The sequence below is a fragment of the Notamacropus eugenii genome, chromosome 1 (genome assembly GCF_028372415.1).
Source record: "Notamacropus eugenii isolate mMacEug1 chromosome 1, mMacEug1.pri_v2, whole genome shotgun sequence".
Classification (NCBI taxonomy): Eukaryota; Metazoa; Chordata; class Mammalia; order Diprotodontia; family Macropodidae; genus Notamacropus; species Notamacropus eugenii.
In genome coordinates, this window is record NC_092872.1 from 292,364,405 (window position 1) to 292,385,740 (window position 21,336).

A 21,336-nucleotide genomic window follows, 5' to 3' on the forward strand; every position below is an offset into this window, starting at 1 on the left:
GTGACTTGCCTAGGGCCATGTAACTAGCAAATGTCTGAGACTGGATTTGAAATAAGATCCTCCTGATTCCAGACCCAGTATTATTATATTCATTGCTACTTAGTTGTGTCTGATTTGCTTGGCTAATTTAGAGGGTTTATATTACAAAAATAATCACTATCACTATGAACCCCTAGGTTGGTAAATTTCTAACATTTAGGTAAAGGTTTGGCTCTTTACCTTAATGTATAATTATATTTATCTCTAGGACACATGACCTCTTTGTGATTAAGGCAAAATCCAGGTTACTGAAACATTTAAAGAAACAGTCAACCGTTACCATTTGTTAACAGACACACACTAGGAAAAGAAAGTAGGGAAAGAGTAGCTCTTTTCTTGGAATTTCCTTCAATCTATCAATAGGCAGAGTATAATTAGTAGCATTATCTTACATCCTTTGCCTTGAGATGCTTATACTAGTCCTCCTCAATCTTCCCTTGTCTCTTTGTTCTCCCACTTCCCCCCTTCACCCCTTCTTTTCACCTGTTGCCTTGGCCCAAAGGCTTTCTATTTCAGCTCTTGAGTCTCATTCCTTACTCTCCATTGCCAGAACATGGAAATGTCCTTCCTCACCTGTAAAATGAGCTGAAGGAAATGGCAAACCACTCTAGAATCTTTGCCAAGAAATCTCCAAATAGGGTCAAAAAGGGTGGGACATGACTGAATAACAGCTATTTTTTATTCAGCAACAAGATAAACCCACTGATTCCATCATCTGTTTTGAAGAAGTCCTCAAGTCACTCCTGGATATTCTGATGGGATCAACTAAAGAAAATACCCCACCAGAATTAGCCTCAACTTGGACAAGGTTAACAAATTGGAACCTAACCCTAATCCTTTTGCCTCCTGTTACCCGAAGGCTATATAAAACTATATATCTATGTATAGAATTAATGCATATAGATTTGTATGTATACATGTCCCTTAGTCCTATTGAAATTGGTAAGCACTAGGCAAATGCCCATCAACTGATATTAATTAAGCTTTTAAACTGTCTAGCCTTGCCTCTTAATTTATTGACCTCCAATCAAATAGACCAAGGTGAAAGAATTACTCTCCAAAAGGATTTTAGGACCTCTGGGTTGAGGAACTCCCCAACACTCTACAGATGAATAAGGCCAGGAGAAGTTAACCAGGATTTAACCTGGTTAAACCCTGCGTGTTACCACACCAAAGCCAGGGCTTTTCTCCTGTTATTATAGTCTCGCCCTTATCCCTAGCTGTTAGTGTCCTTCTTGGATATTATTTTGTATATACTTTTATATTTAATTTTCTATGTACATGATATTTTCCCCAATACAGTGTAAATTCAAGGCCAAAGGCTTCCATTCAAGTCAATCAGTCAAGAATTGTTTAGTTGTGTTCAACTCTCTGTGACCCTATTTGGGGTTTTCTTGGAAAAGATAGCAGAGTGGTTTCCCATTTGCTTTTTCAGCTCATTTTACAGATGAGGAAACTGAGACAAACAGGGCAAAGTGACTTTCTCAGGGTCACATAGCTAGACCAAATTTGAGCTCAGGAAGAGAAGTCTTCCTGACTCTAGGGTTGTGGTAGATCCAATGAGCCACCTAGCTTCCTCAGGGTTAAGGTATAAACATTAGAGTTTCCAGAGGGAAATTATAATTTTTGGCTAGAGCTTTTCATGAACCTAAAGCACAAAAGGAATGTATATACTGTATTAGTATAGGCAGGTACCCATATAAAATGGAATTTATGGAATGCTAGATTGGGTTTATGTATAAAAATATGTATGCACAATTGCGCATATATGTGTATATATATATATAGATACATATATATACTCACACATATAATCTCTAATTTTTTTAGTGTGGGAGGTCCTTCCACCTCTGCTGATTGCGACCATTGATTAAAGAATTGGTTTAGATGAGGCTTAGGGTCAGAAAAGTGGAATCACATGTAGGGTTTAAATTCTGTCCAACAAATTATGTTGATTTTGTAAGACTGGGAAACAAGGTACTGGATGGGGGAGGGAAGATGGTGATGTATAATAGGCTTGTAACGCTAAACTGATAAGAATAGTATAGTTTATCCTCCTTAAGGAAAGTCATTTTTTTTTCAAAAACACATTTGTGATGATCTGGGTAACAGAAAGACATCAATAAGACACCAATATATATGTTATTTATATATACATATATACACGTATATATATACAAGAAGTTACATGACAATATATTTCCTCTTCAAAGACAATCCCCTGCATTGTTATACTCCACCAGTATATCAAGTTAGTTCTAAGCTGGTAATATTTATGTCATTGCAGACAGTATTCTAAGTAATACTGTATTATCTACAGGAGTCTGAACAGTTTTGGGGACAGCAAACATGACTGAATAGTTTTGTATATTCAGTTCTGGGGTAGGTACTCTATGTGGTAAGCACATGTGGGATATACAAGGAAAAGACATTCTAGCTTAGAGGTTCATACCATCTAACTAGGGAGATAAGATGTGATATAAAAAAATCAAAAACAGGAGACAAGTAAATGTTAAACCACTGTGCCTATACCATCCACCATCAGAAAGTTACCAGGCAGACAAATCAATAAATCAAAAAGCATTTACTAACCCAGTCACCTAGTGCCAGTTACTGTGATAGGCTCCATAGATACAAAGACAAAAATAAAATAATTCCTTACGTACAGGAAGCTGACATACAAGATGTTCATATATAAGTAAACATAAATACGTAAATATATGTAAAAATACAAATTATTGGGGTTTTATCAACTAAGAGAATGAGAAAAGTATGCTTAAAGAAAGTGACACTTAAGCTAAGCCTTGCAAAACCTAGGGCTTCCAACAGGTGGGAGTGAGTTGGGGGAGGTGGGGTGATTTCAGGCATGGGAGATAGCCAGGCCAAAGGCCTGTACAGAGAAAATGGAAAGTAACATGTACAAGTCAAACAAAAGCCAGTCCGGATGGAATCTAGTAGGTATAAAAGGGAATGAGGTATAATCAGTTGGGAAATATACTCTGGAGCCAGACTGGGAAGGGACCTAAATGCTTGAGTCCAATGTTCAAACTTGGACTCAAGTAGACTATCAGTCTGGTAGCTGAGTGGAAGACCGAGTAGACAGAAAAGGATTAGAAGACTATCTTAATAGTTAAGGTGATGAGGTCTTGAAGAACTAGGGCAATTGTGAATCAAGCAGATAAAAGGGGATGGATACAAAAAGTATTGTGGAGATAGAGTCAATCTGGCAACTGATTGGATGTGAGGCATGTATTAAGAGAGGAGAGTGACTCTTAGGTTGTGAATCTGGGTGACTGGAAAAACGATGACACTCTCAAAGCAACTGGTTTTAAAAACTGCTTACTGAAATACCAGTTTTTCCAACACTAGTCGTTTGTTATTCTGGAAAATTTCCTAAAGTCAACTACACCTGCTTTTCATTTCTTAATGATAACGTGTAAAACTTGCCTCATGCCTAAAGCCTTTACCATCTCCTTCCAATCCAGAAGTAGCAGCCAAGTCCCAAAGAACTCTGTGATAGCCACTTAGCTTCTGCCATCCTTCTTACTGTATTCCCTTAAGAGTCCCTTTGAAAACCTGTATTTCAGTCTCAGCTCTTCCATTTTTGGTAACAAAGTCATCCAGCAAATGCTCCTACCCCAACAGTATTTCTAATTCTTGCCTCTCCCATGTCTCCACTATCTTCTTGGGACTATCAATGACTTCAGTCCTGGTCACAGAGGGTCAGTCTGGTACACAGGCTGGAATAATGGGCCTCAGGGATGACACAGTGGGCTCTGTGGTAGCACTGCCCCAACATCCTCAGAGGCCTGTAAAAAGGCAGTGACCAAATGATGGAAGTCTGAGAAGGTTACATTCAAGCTGCAGCCTAAGCTATTACTGCTTCTGCTGGCCATTTCCCCAGGATAATCAGAACATTCTTCCTCAAGTTCTGTCAGCACTGCAGTGAGATTCTTCAATTTCTCTGAAAACTTTTCCAGCATACCCTCCTTAGACTTTAGAAGCAGACTAACTGGTCTGTGAATGTTTTCCTCTGCTCCAAGGATAGGTTCTATGGCTGGAAGCAAAGGGCTTAACTCAAGTTCTAGGATCTCCTAGAAAACTTCCTCAACATCTCATTCTTCTTTAGACAGTCATGGAAATTCTCCCCCATAATGAAGAAATTATTTTCTTGATGAGGCAAACCTCTAATGAGATTTGTTAACTGATCAAAGAAATAGAGCTGTTATCTTTGCAATGGTACAGTCCGTTGATGAGATTTTGGTATTTTGGCCCATACAACATCAGTTCATGATGGAGTCGTTTTTAACTTCTCATTTCTTCTTCAAGTTGCCATTCCTGTAAAGTGGTAAATGACTCTTTAAATTTATTTTAGTTTTTAATTCACTTCCACAAGATTTTGAATTCCAAATTTTCTCCCCATCTCTCCCCTCCCCCACCCCAAGATGTCATGCATTCTGATTACCCCTTCCCCCAATCTGCCCTCCTTTCTATCTCTCTACCCTCACCCTCTTCTCTACTCCTCATCTCCTCTATTTTCTTATAGGGCAAGATAGATTTCTATACCCCATGGCCTCTGTATCTTATTTCCCAGTTGCATGTAAAAACAATTTTAACATTCGTTTTTTAAAACTTTGAATTCCAAATTCTCTCCCTTCCTCCCTCCCCACCCATCCTCACTGAGGAGGCAAGCAATTCGATATGTTATAAATGTGTAGTCATGCAAAAACACTTCCATAACAGACATGTTGTGAGACTAACTCTATTTCTCTCCATCCTAATCAGTGCCCCCCCACCCCGTTTATTCTATTCTCTCCTTTGACACTGTCCATCCCAATCTGCCCTCCCTTCTATCACCCTCCCCCCCACCCTCTCCTTAAACCCTTCCCACCTCCTTTCCTGTAGGGTAAAATAGATTGCCACACCCAACTGAATGTGTTATGTTTTTCCCTCCTTAAGCCAAATATGATGAGAAGGTTCACTCATTTCCTCTCACCTTCCTCCTTTTCCCCCTCCACTGTAAAAGCTTTTTTGTCTCTTTTGTGTAGTTTATCCCATCCTATCTTTCCCAGAACATGCCTCTCTCATCCCTTAATTTTATTTTTTAGTATCATCCCTTCATATTCAACTCACCCTATGCCTTCTGTCTGTCTCTCTCTGTATGTATATATCCTCCAACTACCCTAATACTGAGAATGGTCTCAGGAGTTAACAAATATCATCTTTCTATGTAGGAATGTACACAGTTAAATTTTACTAAATCCCCTATGATTTCTCTTTCTTGTTTTCCTTTTCATGCTTGAGTCTTGTATTTGAAAGCCAAATTTTCTATTTAGCTCTCATTTTTTCTCAATAATACATTAAATTCCTCTGTTATTGAATGTCAAACTTTTCCCCTCATTAATTACACTCAGTTTTGTTGGTTAAGTCATTCTTGGTTCTAATCCTAGCTCCTCCAGAATATCATACTCCAAGTCCTCAGATCCCTTAAGGTGGAGCCTGATAAATACTATGTTATCCTGATTGTGCTTCTACAATGTGTCTTTCTGCTGCTTGCAATATTTTCTCCTTGATCTGGGAACTCTGGAATTTAACCAGAATGCTCCTCTGAGTTTTCAATTTGTGATCTCCTTCCAGAGGTGATCAGTAGACTCCCTCAATTTCTATTTTACCCTCTGGTTCTAGAATATCAGAGTTTTCTTTCATAATTTATTGAAAGACAATGTCCAGCCTCTCTTTTTGATCATGGCTTTCAGATAGTCCAAAAATTTTAAAATTCATTTCTCCTGGATTTATTTTCCAGGTCAGTTGTTTTTCCAATGAGGTATTTCACACTGTCTTCTATTTTTTTATTTCTTGATTTCTCGTAATCATTAGCTTCCATGTACTCCATTGTAATTTGTAAGGAATTATTTTCTTCAATGAGCTTCTGGATCTCCTTTTCTATTTGGCCCATTCTGCTTTTTAAGGCAATCTTCTCATTGGCTTTTTGGACCTCTTTTGCCATTTATTCTAGTCTATTTTTTAAGGCATTATTTTCTTCAGCATTTTGGGGGGGTCTGTTGACTTGTTTTTCATGATTTCCTTGCATCACTCTTGTCTGTCTTCCCAATTTTTACTCTACATCTCTTATTTGATTTTCAAATCCTTTTTGAGCTGTTCCATGGCCTGAGGCCAATTCATATTTTTCTTGGAGGCTTTTAACACCATAGCTTTGACTCTGCTGTCTTCTTCTGGTTGTATGTTTTGATCTTCTTTATCACTAAAGTAAGATTCTGTATTCTGACTTTTTTTCTGGTATTTGTTCATTTCCCAGTCAATTACTTGACTTTTTAACTCTTTATTAAGGTAGGACTCTGGTTCCAGTGTGGAGAGGGTACTGCCCCAAGCTTCAGGGGCTTTGTGCATTTGTTTTCAGAGATACTTCTAGGGACCTGTAAGTTTTCAATTCTTCCATGGTGATATGATCTAAGGAGAGGTATTTAGTAAAATCCTGGCCTGCGCTCAGGTCTCTGGGTGATCATAAGCACTCTTTTCTGCCCAGGAACTGTGAGGAGTGTTCCCTTACCACTGATGCCATAGACTCTGCTATGTTCGTGCACCTCCTGGCCACAGGACTGCCACCACACGATCCAAGTACAGGCAAAGCAAAAGAATCATACCTTAGTTCCAATAAAGAGACTGCTATAATCTCCTGATCAGTTGTTCCAGCCCCTTGCTGTCAGTTGTCTGAGAGCTCTGGAAGCAGACACCACCGTTGCCACCACTGCCATTGCCTGAAGGCTGTGCTAGGGCCAGGCTGGACTGCATTCTTCTCTCACACAGACCTGACAGACCTTTCCTACTACCCTTCTGAGTTGTCTCTGGCACTTGTGAGGTGACAAATCTGGAAATCATTCACAGAATCCTGCGATTCAGTCCTTTGATGCCTGTTCCTGGTTCACTGGGGTCTGGTCTGTGCTGGTATGGCTTGTGCTTCTCTCCCAGCTCAGTAAAATAATCCTTTTCTATCAATGTTCCAGGTTGTACTGAGCTGGAAATTTGTTTCACTCTGTCTTTTTGTGGGTGCTGCTGCTCTAGAATTTTAGTTATTTTTCACAGGTATTTAGAGGGCCATGGGGGATACCTCAAGTGAATCCCTGTCTTTATCCACTTCTTGGCTCCACCCCTACATGACTCCTTATAGGAAAAATATATTTGTGTGAACCTTCATTCCTCAATATCCTACAGTAAATTGAGGGGGTACACAGGAGCTGCTTAATTGTCTTTGGTTCAGCAATATAAAGGCCCTCAAGGAAGAGGCAGTTTATGTCCTTAAGTCTCTCAAACACCGCCATCATTTCCTGGGTAAGGTAATAATCCTCATCTTCCTCCTTTTCTTCCTCTTCTACTTCCTTATCTTTCTCTTCTACTTCCTCTGCCCCTCTCTCTTTTTCTGTCTCCTCTCTAGTATCATCATCACAGTAGCAGTCAACCAGAAAGCATTTGGCCATATTTCCAGCCTGGAATGTATTATTAAAGGGATAGTTAGTGAACATATTGAAAAAAGAACAGTGATCACAAAGAACCAATATAACTTTAACAAGGAAAGGATTTGCCAGACTAATCTTAATTCATTTTTTTTCTGACAGTTTCTAAGCTAGTAGATGAGGGGAATTCTATAAATATAGATTATTTAGATTTCAGTAAAGTATTTTGATAAAGTCTCTCCTGTTAGTCTTGTGGGAAAATAAAGAGACAGAACCTAGATGATACTGTAATTAGGAAGATTCAGAATTGGTTGAATAGCCAAATCCAAAGAATGCTAATTAAATGTTTGTTGTTAACAAGAGACAATAAAGTTAATGCTGACTTGGAAGGATGTCTCCAGTGAATGTCCTAGGGAATCTATGCTTGACTCTGAGCAGTTTAACAATTTTGACAATAACCTAGATAAAGGAATAGAAGACAAGCTTGTCAAATGTGCATATGATACAAAAGTAAGCAGTAAAGATAATACTGGATGAGACAGAGTCAAGATTCTAAAACACCATGACAGGATAGAGGACTGGATCAAAATGTTTACTCAGTTAATGAAATTTAATGAGAATAAATATGTGTTACACTTATGTTAAAAAAAAAAACCCACAATCTCACACGTACAAGATTAAGGATGTATATTACAAAAACTGAAACCGACTCTATCTTAGCAAAAAGAAAATAAGTTTCTGACATGTGAGAATCAGTCCAAATCATTCTTCAGTATGCAATTCATAGGTTAGTTAAAGCAAAGTTCAAAATCAATATCCAATTAGAAGGATAAATATGAGGAAACAATGGATGCCATTACAAGAATTCTAATCTGACATATTCAAAAAAGCTGTTGATGAAAAAAGGTAGGGAAATGGCTAAAAGACATTGACTCCCATTATTACCTAGAAAAGTTCATAGGAGCTTGCATTATGGATCTATAGCTGGCAACAGCTTCAAATGCCATTTAATTCCACTCTCATTTTATTTATAAACAAACTGAGAACCAGAGAAACTGATGTGCTCAAGATCATATAAAGAATTGATTCTTTATCAATCTAAGGTTAGAACTAAGTCCTCTGACTCCAAATCTAGGATTCCTTTTACTATACCATTCTGCCTCTCCTCTACCTCTACGACAGGTACAAAGACAGGTGCAAACGTAGGTGGAAAGAAAGGCAAATTGTGAAGTCTCTAAAACTTGACTAAAAAACTAAAACAAAACAATATGACTTCCATGAAGACTAAGCTGAGATTACACTGCATTGATCTGCAGTAGTCCCAGTTAACAGTACTTTGTGACTGGCTGTTAAGATCTAGAGATGAAAGAGACCTCAGAGGCTATCTAATCTCACCTCCACTTTCTATGCGGGAAAATTATGCTCAGGTTGCGTGGGTAGTAAGTATTGGAGGCAAAATTTGAACCAAGGCCACTTGGGAGTATTCTCTTACCACTATCTAGTCTGCATCTTTGCTTCTTTCAGCCCTCTCTGTATATTATTGGGCCACAGGAATTGATATCAACAGTATTTTAACAGATTAATACACAAATCCTACTGATGGTAGGGCATTTTGCAGACAAAGCATTGTCAAAAGCAAGAAACATGATACATATTGCAAACTGATACTTTCCAAATCTTTGTCTGGAGTAATACTTTAAAAAATATTTTAAAAGATCAACAAATTCTACTGATAATTATGGAGTACCATAATGTCAGAATCACTGAATCTGAGAGCTCCAAAGACCCTCATAAAGTCCAACCTATCCTGTTTAGTCCAACAAATTCAGAATAATTCGATTTTGGAGGTGGATCAAACACCATATTTCAGAAATAAGAACATTTAAGGCACAAAATGATTAAGCAGCTCCTTACCAAAGGTCACCTAGCCATTTAGAGACAAGCTAGGGCTAAAATTTAGCCTTCCTGAGTGTGAAAACACTGACCTTCCTTTACCTTACAGAATGGCACTAGACTAATGCCCCCCCCCTTTATAACTGAAGAAATTACCTTTTAATCTCTATATTTATGTCATAGTTAAACACAACACAGATATTTATAGAATCAAAACTTTATTTGACACTTGAGGAAACAAGCCCAGAAAGACTGAGTCAATGTTAGAGATGGAGTCCTAATACAATGCTGTGGCCACTGCACCAATTCATCTGAATTTTAAGAAAAGACCTCTATCACAAATAAGTACCAAGATATTCAATTCGAAGCATTCCCAATTTAAAACTGTCCAAGATTAGCTTCCAGTACTAGAATATGAAACTGATATTTTCAGTGCCTTGGAATTTAAAGGGAACTTTCTTTAAAAAACAAAAATTAACAGTACGTCTCCTATTTGTTTCTTGTTGGAGGTGGAACAAAACTCACGGAGGGATTGCTGAGTTCGAATAAATTAAATGAATGGGGGCGAGGAGTCCAAAAGGCAGGAGGAAGGCTAAGCCTTCAGCCACCCTTGCCCCTTCCTTTCCCAGCCCGGACTGACAGCAGGCGGTCGGACCGCTCTCCCTCCAGGGCTCTCCCCTCCGTGGACCCCCAGCCAGGGTGGGAAGACCGAGGACAGCCCGGGATGACACGTTCAGACGGAGGTGGCCTCGGCCAGACAGGGACGGGGACGGACACCCGCCTCCATTTCTTGCAGGCCCTGGGACCAGGGGCTGAGCCCAAGGAGGGGGAGTCCAGGTGCGCCTGAGGATAAGCCGGCGACGCCCCAGAGGTCCCGCCGCAGACCTCGGACACCTCGGGGGTCCTGGACGCTCCCAGGCCCTCCGGGGTAAGAGGCCGAGGCCTAAGCATGGGGCCCCAGCGGCCTCGGACAAGAGGCCTCCCAGGGAGGGGCAGACCCCCGGGAAAGGAGTCTTGGGGGGGCAGCGACCCTCTCCCCTCTCACTTTCCATTCGGAGACGCGGAGCTGCGCCGCCGCGTGGCCGTCACCCGGTACTGACCTGGTCGGGCCGCAGACAATCCCGGCTCTCCCGTTCCAGCCCTGAGCAGCCAGCAGTCAACAATCCCGGAATCTTTCAAGAAGCCGCGCTTTCGGCTCCCGCCGGAAGCAGTTGGAGCTCAGGACAGGAAGTTACACCTTCCCCCCCCCCCCCGAAGCGGACATCATCACGCCACGCAGGGGAGGAGCCAGGGATGAGGGCGTGGCGGACGCCCTTCAAAGGCGCTGGGTCATTGGTTGGAGGCGGGGCGGCGGGGGCGGGCTCTAACCCTCTCCATCCAATCAGTCACTAGCTCTAGTCTCTCCTACCCATTCACTACGTCTGTACTCAAAACACAGCGCCTTGGAGTCTGGCACGTTTTGGGCACCGAGGTTACAGATGGGGAAACTGAGGCTGCCTGAGCTTAAATGACTGACTTAGCATCCCAGCCAGCACGTGACCGGGCGGAATTTGAACAGAAGTCAAGTACCCCAAGTACAGCGTTCTTGGCATCATTATCTGCTAAGTACCGGAGATACTCCTCCCGGGGCCCCCATTTTATTGGGGGTGACCCAGCCTGAGGTTTCAGCTGCGTCAGTTGTACGACACTCAGTAATTCCTGACGTTCATAAAGTGCTTCACATGATACCTTCTTTTTTGTATCGTTTTTGATCTTTCCACAAGAACCGTGAAGGAGCAAAGTCAGATAGTTGGATACACACTTTACAGGTGAGGAATCAGACGGAGATTAAATGACGCGTCCGTGACCGCACCGCTGTGAAGTATTTAAAGCAGAGACGAACCTCAGGTCTCAGTTCCAGACGCAGTTCAGAGGTTTGTGGGTACGGTTTCCTACAAATCAGTGCGTTAGAGCTACAAAGGCTATTAAAGTTCATCCAGATGAACTCCCCCATTTCACAGATGAGAAAATAGACACTAAGAGATTTAAGGGAAGAGCCCAAGGTCGTCACACATGTCTTAAATCAAAAAGTGAAACTAAGTCCTGGTTCTAGATCTGCTGACAAGCTAGTTGTTTTTCCTTCTGCGCTTTTCTGAGAGCACTGATAAATTTTTTTGAATTCCATAAAATAACTAATAGCCAAACTTATAAATCCTATGGTTAGTATATTTTAAACAGTAGAGCACTGGACTTAGAGTCAAAATAACTGAGTTTAAGTCGTGGCTCTGTCACTTACTTGAAACAAGTTACTTTACCCTTTGGGCTTCGATTTCAACAATTTCAATTTCAATCTCCTACCTTTCATCTCTAATCTTAGAATCACACTTGACAATGAAAGGTATCAGGGACAATTTATTAAGGCAGAGTTGGAGGAATTGAACTTTTCTAGCTAAAAGTGGACTCCACTCCTCTTGAGGAGGAGGGAGTGTTGAATACGGAAGTGAGATCACATTTATTCTGTTAGTTCAGAACAAATCCTCCCATCAGAGGATGGATTGGTCCCTTTCTCCTTCAGGTCAAAATCTTCTTTACGTGCCCATTACATATCTCCTTGATATGTTTGCCCCCTTTTCCAACATATGAATTGTGCCTAATTTTGTGCTATTTCTCCTCCATGAGTGAAGTCCATATGCATGAGGTTTATTAAGCAAGTTCAGTAAAAAAAAAGCTTTCTGCTGGTGATTGATCCCCAACTGGTTTGGGCTAGTTTCAGACTTGGTCCCCTTTATCAAGAACTTTGTGGTTTTCTGAAGGTCATTAATTGTCTCCTGATTGGTGGGGTCCAATTCCAGTCTGCTAGCCTCTTTATCTGACTTGTTTTAGTAACTTCAGCAAATAGTAACTCTATGGAAATAACTCTTTGCTGTTTCATGTATCTAACATTCTGTGTTTCATTCCTAGCAAAAATCAAATTGATTTCCAAACTTCAGAGCACTAAAAACTAAATATGCACAACATAATGAAAATACACCTAAATGTACAAGCTTCTGGTGTCTTCATTTTTAAAATAAGCTTTATTGATGCCTTTACTTTTTATGCAACCCAAGCCCCAAAGCCCATTGGTGGAACTCTCCTCAAAGGTGGAGACCAATGCCTTACCTATCTGAGAGATGGTGTTACACCACTGATGGGGTGATGGGACTTGGACCCCTGAAATAGAAGACCATGTCTTTGAAAGCAACCCAGTCTCTGAATTTTCTCATACATTTCAGCAGCCCAGATCACTGACCTCTCACCCAAGGCACCTGGCCCACCCTAGTCCACTAGGTGGACTTAATTAGGCAACTTAACTGTTGTTTCACTGTCCTTTTCACCCACCCCAGATTACTTAATAGACCTTTCACTGTGGTTCTTCACCCACCCCAGACCACTCATCTTTAGCTGTCTCATGTGGGCCACCTTCTGCTATTTACCACTCCTCAATCCCATTCTTCCAGATCTGCTCACTGCATTTGTGTGTGTGTGTGTATGTGAGTATCAATCTCACCTCCACCAACATACAGATTCACTAGGAATCTAGCTAGATCCCATTGACTAGAAGAAAGTTTCAGTCCATGAATTCTTTCCAGGCACACATCCCCTGGACCCACACATTTCTGGGTTCCCAGGGACCCCAACATGAGTCAGCGAGGTTCCCCAAATCACAAAGTGCATCAGCACCAACCACCAAAAGTCAGTGAAAGAAGAACAGAGGAAAGATTTCATAAGCATCTTTGGGGTCTCTAGTCTCTTCTGTTCTTCCAATCCAATAAACATTTATTAAGCACCTATAATGCCAGTCACTATGCTAAGTACTGGGGGATACAATTTATAAAAAGATAGTCCCATTCCTCAAGGAGTGCCAAATCCAAGCTTCAGCCTGCTTTTGTAGGCACTGGAGGAACAATTTACACATAAGGAGATGGGATAAATGTCATCTCAGCTCCTCCCCATTATAGCACCATTGGGAAATGAGATTAGATTTCAGGTGGTGAAAGTCAAGACAGTACTTTGTTAATGCTGTTGAGTAATTTCACTTGAGTCCAAATCTTCATGACCCCATTTAGGGTTTTCTTGGCAAAGACACTGGAGTAGTTTGCCATTTTTTTTTTCCCAGCTCATTTTGCAGATAAGGAAACTGAAGCAACCAGAGTTAAGTGACTTGCCAAGTTACAGATTGGCATCCACCTGGAAAGTATTCATGCACTCAAATACTAGTGAGTGATTTGAACTCATGAAGATGAGTCTTCCTGATTCCAAGCACAGTGCTCTATCCACTTCACCAACTAGCTGCCCCACAGACAGTCCTAGCTTTATGTAATTTCTCATTCATTAAATTCAACTTTATGTTAAGAATTCTGAAAGGAATCCAAATTCCCAAAAACCACCAAAGTTAACTTTACTATACAGTAACTGTGCTGTCTCTCTCTGATCCTACCCTCAGCTCAGGGCTCCAAGGTCTCTCCAAAAACAAAACAAAACAAAAACAAAAACAAAAAGTCTGCTCTAAGTGAAAGCAGAAGAAAGGAGGCAGGGAGATAACTACCAATGTTGCTGCAGCTGAGACCTGCAGGGCCAAGAGAGGAGACCTTTGTCCCTCTCTGCTCACCTGCCCAACTGAGGTTGCTGAGAACCCAAAAATATCAGGGTACAGGGTGTCATCCAGCTGGAAACAATTCATGCACTCAAGCTATCTTCCAGAAAGATTTCTTTTAAGGCCAATAGGAGCAAGATTCTTAGGGAATCTGCAACTTATTAGGGGTGACTGATACAAAAAAGGGACAGTGAAAAGATTTGAATGGGATTAAGGAGTGGTAAATGGCCTAGGGTGGGCCAGGTGCAATAGGGAAAGGAATAAAATAGTCTGGGGTGGCTCAATTGGCCCCTCTAATCAAGTGGACCCTAACCCTTCCTCATGTCCTGAGATGCCCCCTCTTTCCACTGCTTATTTTTATAAGGCTTAATACCAGATTTGCTACCTGAACACTCTAACTTTTTCTCCTTTGAAGTCCTCTTCATCCTTCTCTATTGCCCTATACAAATGCTAGTAAGGTGGGATACCCAAGAACTTATGTAACACACACATAAATCTGTATCTAGTCCATTTAAAATTTAAAAAAATTGAAAACAGTTAATGAAAATAATTGCAGGTACACGGGTGTGACACTGGTCCCCTAATTCTCTCTAGACTTTCTCCCTAGACTGGAACTGGTGCATTCATTCTATTCCCTCCCACTCCAGCAAGTTGGGGTGATCCTTCCCAAGGCATGGCCATGGCCATACTGTTACTGCTTATCTTTAGGATCCTAACAGTAGCTCTGCTGAGGGGAAGAGGATACACTTCTACAACTTGCTTTGATTCTCATTTATACAAAGTAGTCAAAATGATACAGTCGACTCTTAAACACCAAATATTTACAAATCAAGAAAGCAAAGCAACAAAAAAATCATTAAGACAGTTTTCAAGAGAAAGAAGAAGCTTAAATAGCCAAAATATACCAGTATACCTGCAATTCTGTGTCCTGTTGCCAAAAGGAATCCAACAATGAGTATCTACAATTCCTGAACTTTTCTTAATTTTAAAGTTTGAACACCCCTCAGCTCAAGATGAATAATTCAAATGTCACTTTCTCAATCACCTGAAGAGATAAACTGATAATAGAAAGAGAAACAGAAGCAGGGCAGGGACTGCCTGCTGATGCATTTGAAAGCAGCAGAGGGAGCATGAGAAAATAAAAACAGTAACTTCTGGCTAAAAGAAGACAAGCAGCATCTGAAGGTGCTGCTGGGAGCTGATTGGAGAAGGCAGAATCCTGCTGTATGAAGAGCTGGCTGGGTTTCTCTGACTTGTTCTTTAGCATGGAGCCCTGAGAGCAGCATAAGGGAGCAAATATGGAAAGCTGAAGGCTGTAGAATTAGGGCTGCCATTTCACTGAAAGCATGTCATGCACCTGTTTAGAAGAAAAACTTAGTGCTGCTTTTGCTGCCTAAGAGTTGTAGGGTAGTGGCTGCATCCAGCAGGAGAGTAGAAAGACCTAGAAGAGAAGGGGGTAGGCCTGGATAGCAGGTGAAGTACAGAGAGTTTAAACTCTTCAGAGTTGTAAGTTGCTCTGGGTACATGAGTTTCCTTCCAGTGCTTCACTGGTAGGTTTCTTTGTGTGACCGCTTTCTCCCATGGACATTATATGTATTGGTGGGAGAATATGCCTCAGTTTTATATGTACACTGTTACATTTTCAATATTCATGCTTTTTTTTCACTTGAAAATGTTAGAAGCCTAAAGATAAGTAGTAACAGCATGGCCATCCCTTTGGAAGGACTACCCCAAACTTCTGGAGTCAGTAGGAATAGGATGAGGCAGCTCCAGCCTAGGGAAACAGTCTAGAGAGAATTAGGATAACAATGCCACACCTGTGTACCTGTAATTGTTTCAAGTAGCTATTTTCAGTTTTTAAAAATTTAAAATGGATTAGACACAGATTTTTGTGTGTTGTAAAAGATTAAAAAAGTTATGTTTCCACACATACAAAGGAAAGAGAGTTATTCTTTTACACCTCTTTGCAGAAACAATTCTCAGAATAAGGGGGAAAACAGGAAACCAAGCACCAGAAACCAGTTCTAACGAAGTCTGAGGTTGGGACTGGGTAAGTAGGTCAGCTAGGCTTCAAGCAAGCATGCTTAATTACTTCATGAATATTAACTTCTCCCTGGGAGGAGCTAAAGCTTATTTACATGCATATGCAATGTAAGTGGAGAGAGGAGCAACATATGAAGGGGGGTAACATGAAGTAGTTGTACTGGGAAGGTGTGCACCTCAGAGGACTCCGTCAATGAGGAACTGATGGAAGGACTTCACCTTTCAGGAAAGGGATACGTTGGCTTGCTCTTGCTTCTGTACGTGTGTGGGTGCCTAAGGAGCAATACACCAGTTTCTTGAAAGGATTGAAAAAATTAAATGAGCCTGCCTCATCTACATCGGGAGTCTTTGTTTTTCCTTTGAAAATTTTATTCCTACAGTGTGTTACAGAAACATTTGTGCATACTACTTTGCTACATTTTAGAGACATAGCTATGAAGATACTGTTCCCTTCCAAAAGCCCTTTCAGTTTTTTTCAAATTATGGTGGAAATGTGAAAGAAAACTAATATTTCTGTTTTCCTTTTATTATTGATACCTGTCATTTCATTTGTTTTTAAGGAAGGCACAAGATAGTTCTTGGGTGATCTATACCCAAACTACAATATCTTAGCTTGCGTTTAATATACGTTAAAAATATAAGCTCTGTTGTCCACAGATGCAATTCTATATCTTGTTCCCAAAAGTTACCAAAGAATAAATATCCATAATTCCTGTATTTTTTCTAATTTTAAACCCTTTGAAAATCCCTCAGCTCAAAATGATTGGTAAGGATATAGATTCATAAGTCTGAGTCTAAAATTAATATAAACATCACTTTCCCATTCATTTTATCTTATGTTTCAATGCAGTTTAATATTTTCTACAAATTAAAAGGCTCTCTGTATTGCCAATGACAATACATTGTTATTTTTGTGTTCATCCTTTGTTGCCAAAGAGGACCATGCCATCAGAGAAATGATGATGTGACTCGCACTTGACTTTGTTTTGAGTGAGGGAGGTCTGTGCAAGGTCACCAGCCTCACTTCTCCAGAGCCATCTGAGTCCAGTGACCAGGTACTCATCAGGATGACTGGAGATGGCCCAGGATTCAATGGGAGATTTTGGCCTTTTTAGGCTGGTCCTTTTCAAGTACTCACTTAGAGGGAGGTAACACCCATTAAGTGAATAGACCTCTTTAAGAAGCAGTCAGGGAGTGGCACTTCTAATGAGCAAAAGAAAAAAAAACTAATTCAAACTGGGAGGAAAAGAGGAACTATTACTATTGATAATCACCATAAGCCAGCAATTAAGTGGAGTTTGATGACAATATAAGCACAACGTGGCTCCTCTAATTTCTTAACGGCCCAGGGAAAGTACACTTAGTGAGATGACACTGCTACAAAACATAATCAGGCTCAAAAGGAAAGTGTCTCTATTTAGGCTCTGATCAGACTTGACACAGTTCTTAAAGTACTCAAAGACTTGAGTTTGTGTATCTTCTTTAACACAAACACAACTGAACAATCTGAATGTAGTCAAGGTGGATTTTTTTCAGGAAGCCTTAATGATAATGTTATAAAATAGCAAGAACTCTGTTCCCACCAGAAAGTCAATAATAGTGTTGAATCAAAAATTACCTGAGGAAGTCCAAAAAGTTCTAGTACAAAGTAACTTCTCAATTATTATTTTATTTGAAATATTAAAAAGTAGTAATAAAATCTTCTGTGGATTCAAAATATCCCATACAATCATCATACATAATGCTAGCTCCCGAAGGAAAATGAAATATAGATCATGCTGACTTTTCCTTACACTATAATTAGTTTTATAGATGGGGTATATTAAGTTGTAAGAAATAAATATCATTAAAGCTTCTAAGAAGTTATCACCATGGCTGTAGAATATGACATAAAATAAGACAAAATTTTAATTAATCTTAAAAATCTATTAAGAGACTTTGTAATTTCTCTTGTTAAAGTTGAAATGTGCTTGATGTTCTTCTTCAAGTGTAATCCAATGAAAGGACAGATTTCTGTTCAGAAACGTGAACAATTTGCTTCCCAATATTGCCTCCTGTCATCATGGATTGGAAGGCAACTGAAAAACAAAAAATAAATTATCTTCAAGCATTAGTTTGAGTTATGTAATATCATCACTTATACAAATAATTGTTGCAATAGTTCCAAATAACTTTATATATCCATATATCAAAAGGAAGTTTTATAATTCTGAATGATATCCTAAATGATTATATCAATTCTGAAGCACACAAATTAGTTCAGATCAAGGTAAAAATTGATTTAAACATTACTACCTGAACTGAAAATGTCCATCTGTTACTGACTATATTCATTCACTGTAAGCTCAGGAGAGAAAATAAGTAAAAAAAATTTTGAAATAATTCCTTACAAAGAATATAAATAACAATGATTATACAAGATGAGTAAATGAAACTAACATCTCAACTTAAAACACTTAAGACTTTTATGTAAATGTGGTATTCTGAAGAGTAGTTGTTTCTACAATACTGACCATATGGATTTCTCTTAATGAAAAAATAATTCATTTGTTCTAATGGAAAATAAAAGATTTTGGAAAACAAAAGATTTCAGAAAATAAAAATTTTTAAAGTAACACAACTCTAAAATAAAGTTCTGTTGGCTAGGTACATATCGACATATTTACTAAACAAGCACACAAGAATATTTTGAAAACTATGCATGCAGGGACAAAAAAAGTCTTTTTATGAGAACTAAATATTTAAAAATTTCCCCAATCTGTGAAAAGTAGTCCTCATTCATTCTATAAAATGTATCAGCTGTGCACAAACTATATGAGGAACTCAAGAAAGAACCTCATAAAATGATACACATTAAAGAGAGATGTTCCTCTTAAATACCCTTAAGTTGAATCTTTGGTAGAGGTTAGATAAGTTCATATTTCATTTAAATTACTGTAACATTTCCCAGAAACCAAAAATATGGCACATAGCACAAAGAAAGAAAGGAATGCCTGTAAAACTACTGTTTCAGAGCAAGAACTTATACTTGAATTATTAAAGAGTTTCTTATCATCTTACCTCCCATGTTTTCCAAGCCATTGATCACTGTCTCTCTGATCTACAAATCAAAATAACTGGAATTAATATTCTTTCTTCCTTTGCAAGAGCAACTATTTAGCACTTTCCCCTTTAAAGGTATACTTCAAATATGCAACACATGAGCTATAAAAGCATGGAAATTATATTTTTATGAATGAAACCCATATTTCTCCATTAAATAATATTATGACTTTGTTTCTTTCCCCCTCTCATACTCTGCCCCCAAGCTTCTCTGTGAAATAAACAAATGTATTTTTAAAAAAAATTCTACCAAATCAAAGCAGTCAAAACAAAATATAATCTTCATTGTTATTCAGTCATTCTCAGTAGTGTCCAACTCTTTGTGACCCCATATGGGGTTTCCTTGACAAGATACTGAAATGATTTGCCATTTCCTTCCCCAGTTCATTTTACAGACAAGGAAACTGAGGCAAACAGTGCTAAGTGACTTGTTCAGGATCACACACAGAGTAAGTCGCAGAGGCCAAATTTGAATTCATGAAAATGAATCTCCCTGATTCCAGGTGCAGTATTCTATCTGTTGTGTTACACAGCTGCTCTATAAGTTTTGTAAAGGATAACTTTTAGTAAGAATAATCATATATATGCTTCTATTGTATAATTTAGAATTTTTACATTAAGTAATGATTTTTTAAAAGTAGGGGTATATGCACATTTTGAATAGCTACTTTCCCCCAAATAGCTAAAAAATTAACTGATTTATTCTTAACAAGTTCCTTCTAACTTCTGGCCTCCTTTCCCTCCTATATTTTATTGAAAGTAAACTGTTGGATTAGATGATCATTAAGAGATCTTTTCTAGTTAAGATACTTTCTTTGGTGCTCCTGCACTCTATAATTATACAGATAGAGACTATGGGTGTAGAATAGCGTATGTACCACAAGATTGACTGGGTCTTGAGTGGTGAACTGCTTTTCTTCCCCCACCCCCATCTCCCTTATGCTTTGTAAGAAGGCATGGCTCATTGGGTAGGAGAGTGGTTGAGAGTATATTCAGAAATTATTTGATATTAAAACAAAAGAATTTTTTTAAAAAAGAAATCCTGCCATGAAAAAGTTTTCTTTGAAATATTTTTGGCACTCACTTCTTCCTCGCCATTTCCACTGCCACCTGAAGGGACGTGACAAAATATGGAGGGGAATAAAGACATATCCCAGGCTTTACCTTGCTACTTCAGAAGGATCAAGTATCAGATTGAGTGACAGAAACATCAGGGCTATAGCACAGAGGAGAATACTTTCAGCACAGTCACCAATCCATACTGAATATCAAGGCTGTCAGTACAGAAAGAACTGTTTCATTTTTCTCTCTGTATCCCCAGTGTCTAACACATGGTAACTAGTTAATAAATGCTTGTTGATTGATTAAGTTAATCATCCAAGTCAACAATCTTCAACCAATCCAAAAGGTATTGGTCTCCTGAAGAGGCAGCATTCCAGAGAACATGAGAGAGGATGAAAGGAAGTACACAAACAGAGAGATAGATCTAAACAAGGATCTGCCTCTTATTCAGAGATTGAGTGAAAAGAAATAATGAGGGATAAGTCAAGTAAATTAGCCTTTACTAAGTGCCTACTATGTAACAAGTATTGTGCTAAATGCTGGGGATAAAGAAAAGTAAAAGACAGTTCCTGCTCTCAAGAAGCTCAGTAGACAACATGGAAGGAGAGTACAATGGCTTCTTATCATTAAGATAGTCTATAATTAAATAGTAATAGTCTAGATCAGAGTTGTCAAACATGTGGCCCACAACAATTCCAACACTTCCTCTGAACCACATTAAAAAGTAACTGGGAAATATTTAGCAAAATAAGTAGAAATACAATACAACACAACATGGATACGTTAATTTCTGGCTTTCTAAGTGAAGATGTAGACTGCAGGGATCAGCTTCTATTTGAATTTGATACCACTGGTCTAAAATACTGGTTTTCATACTTTTTTATCTCAGAGACCCTTTACACTCTTAAAAGTTGCAAAGGACTCCAAATACTATTTGATGACATAGGATGTAGTTAACATTGTTTTCCAGTTAGAAATAAAATCGATATTTAAAATATTTATTCATTCAAAAATAACAACAATAAATCTGTTACATATTTATATGACCTTTTTGATGAAAAATAACTTTCCATAAAGGAAAAATCTCAGAATAACACGTCATTGATTTACATATTT

The 21,336-nt window shown here is 39.1% G+C and overlaps 2 protein-coding genes across 4 annotated transcripts in view; both read right to left on the reverse strand.

Moving 5' to 3' along the window:
* Positions 1-10,669, reverse strand: part of LOC140517695 (prostaglandin reductase 2-like) — a 76,268-nt gene extending 65,599 nt beyond the window's left edge. For all 3 annotated transcript variants that reach the window (XM_072629155.1, XM_072629162.1, XM_072629158.1), the window contains exon 1: positions 10,502-10,669. The gene's annotated coding sequence lies outside the window, so the exon portion shown is untranslated. The remainder of the gene's footprint in view (positions 1-10,501) is intronic.
* Positions 10,670-17,936: 7,267 nt separating this feature from the next.
* LOC140517699 (prostaglandin reductase 2-like) overlaps positions 17,937-21,336 on the reverse strand; it is a 46,462-nt gene continuing 43,062 nt past the window's right edge. Inside the window, 2 exon segments of the mRNA XM_072629165.1 lie at positions 17,937-18,134; positions 19,117-19,156. Of these exon segments, the coding sequence (XP_072485266.1) occupies positions 18,040-18,134; positions 19,117-19,156 (135 nt within the window). The 3' untranslated portion in view covers positions 17,937-18,039.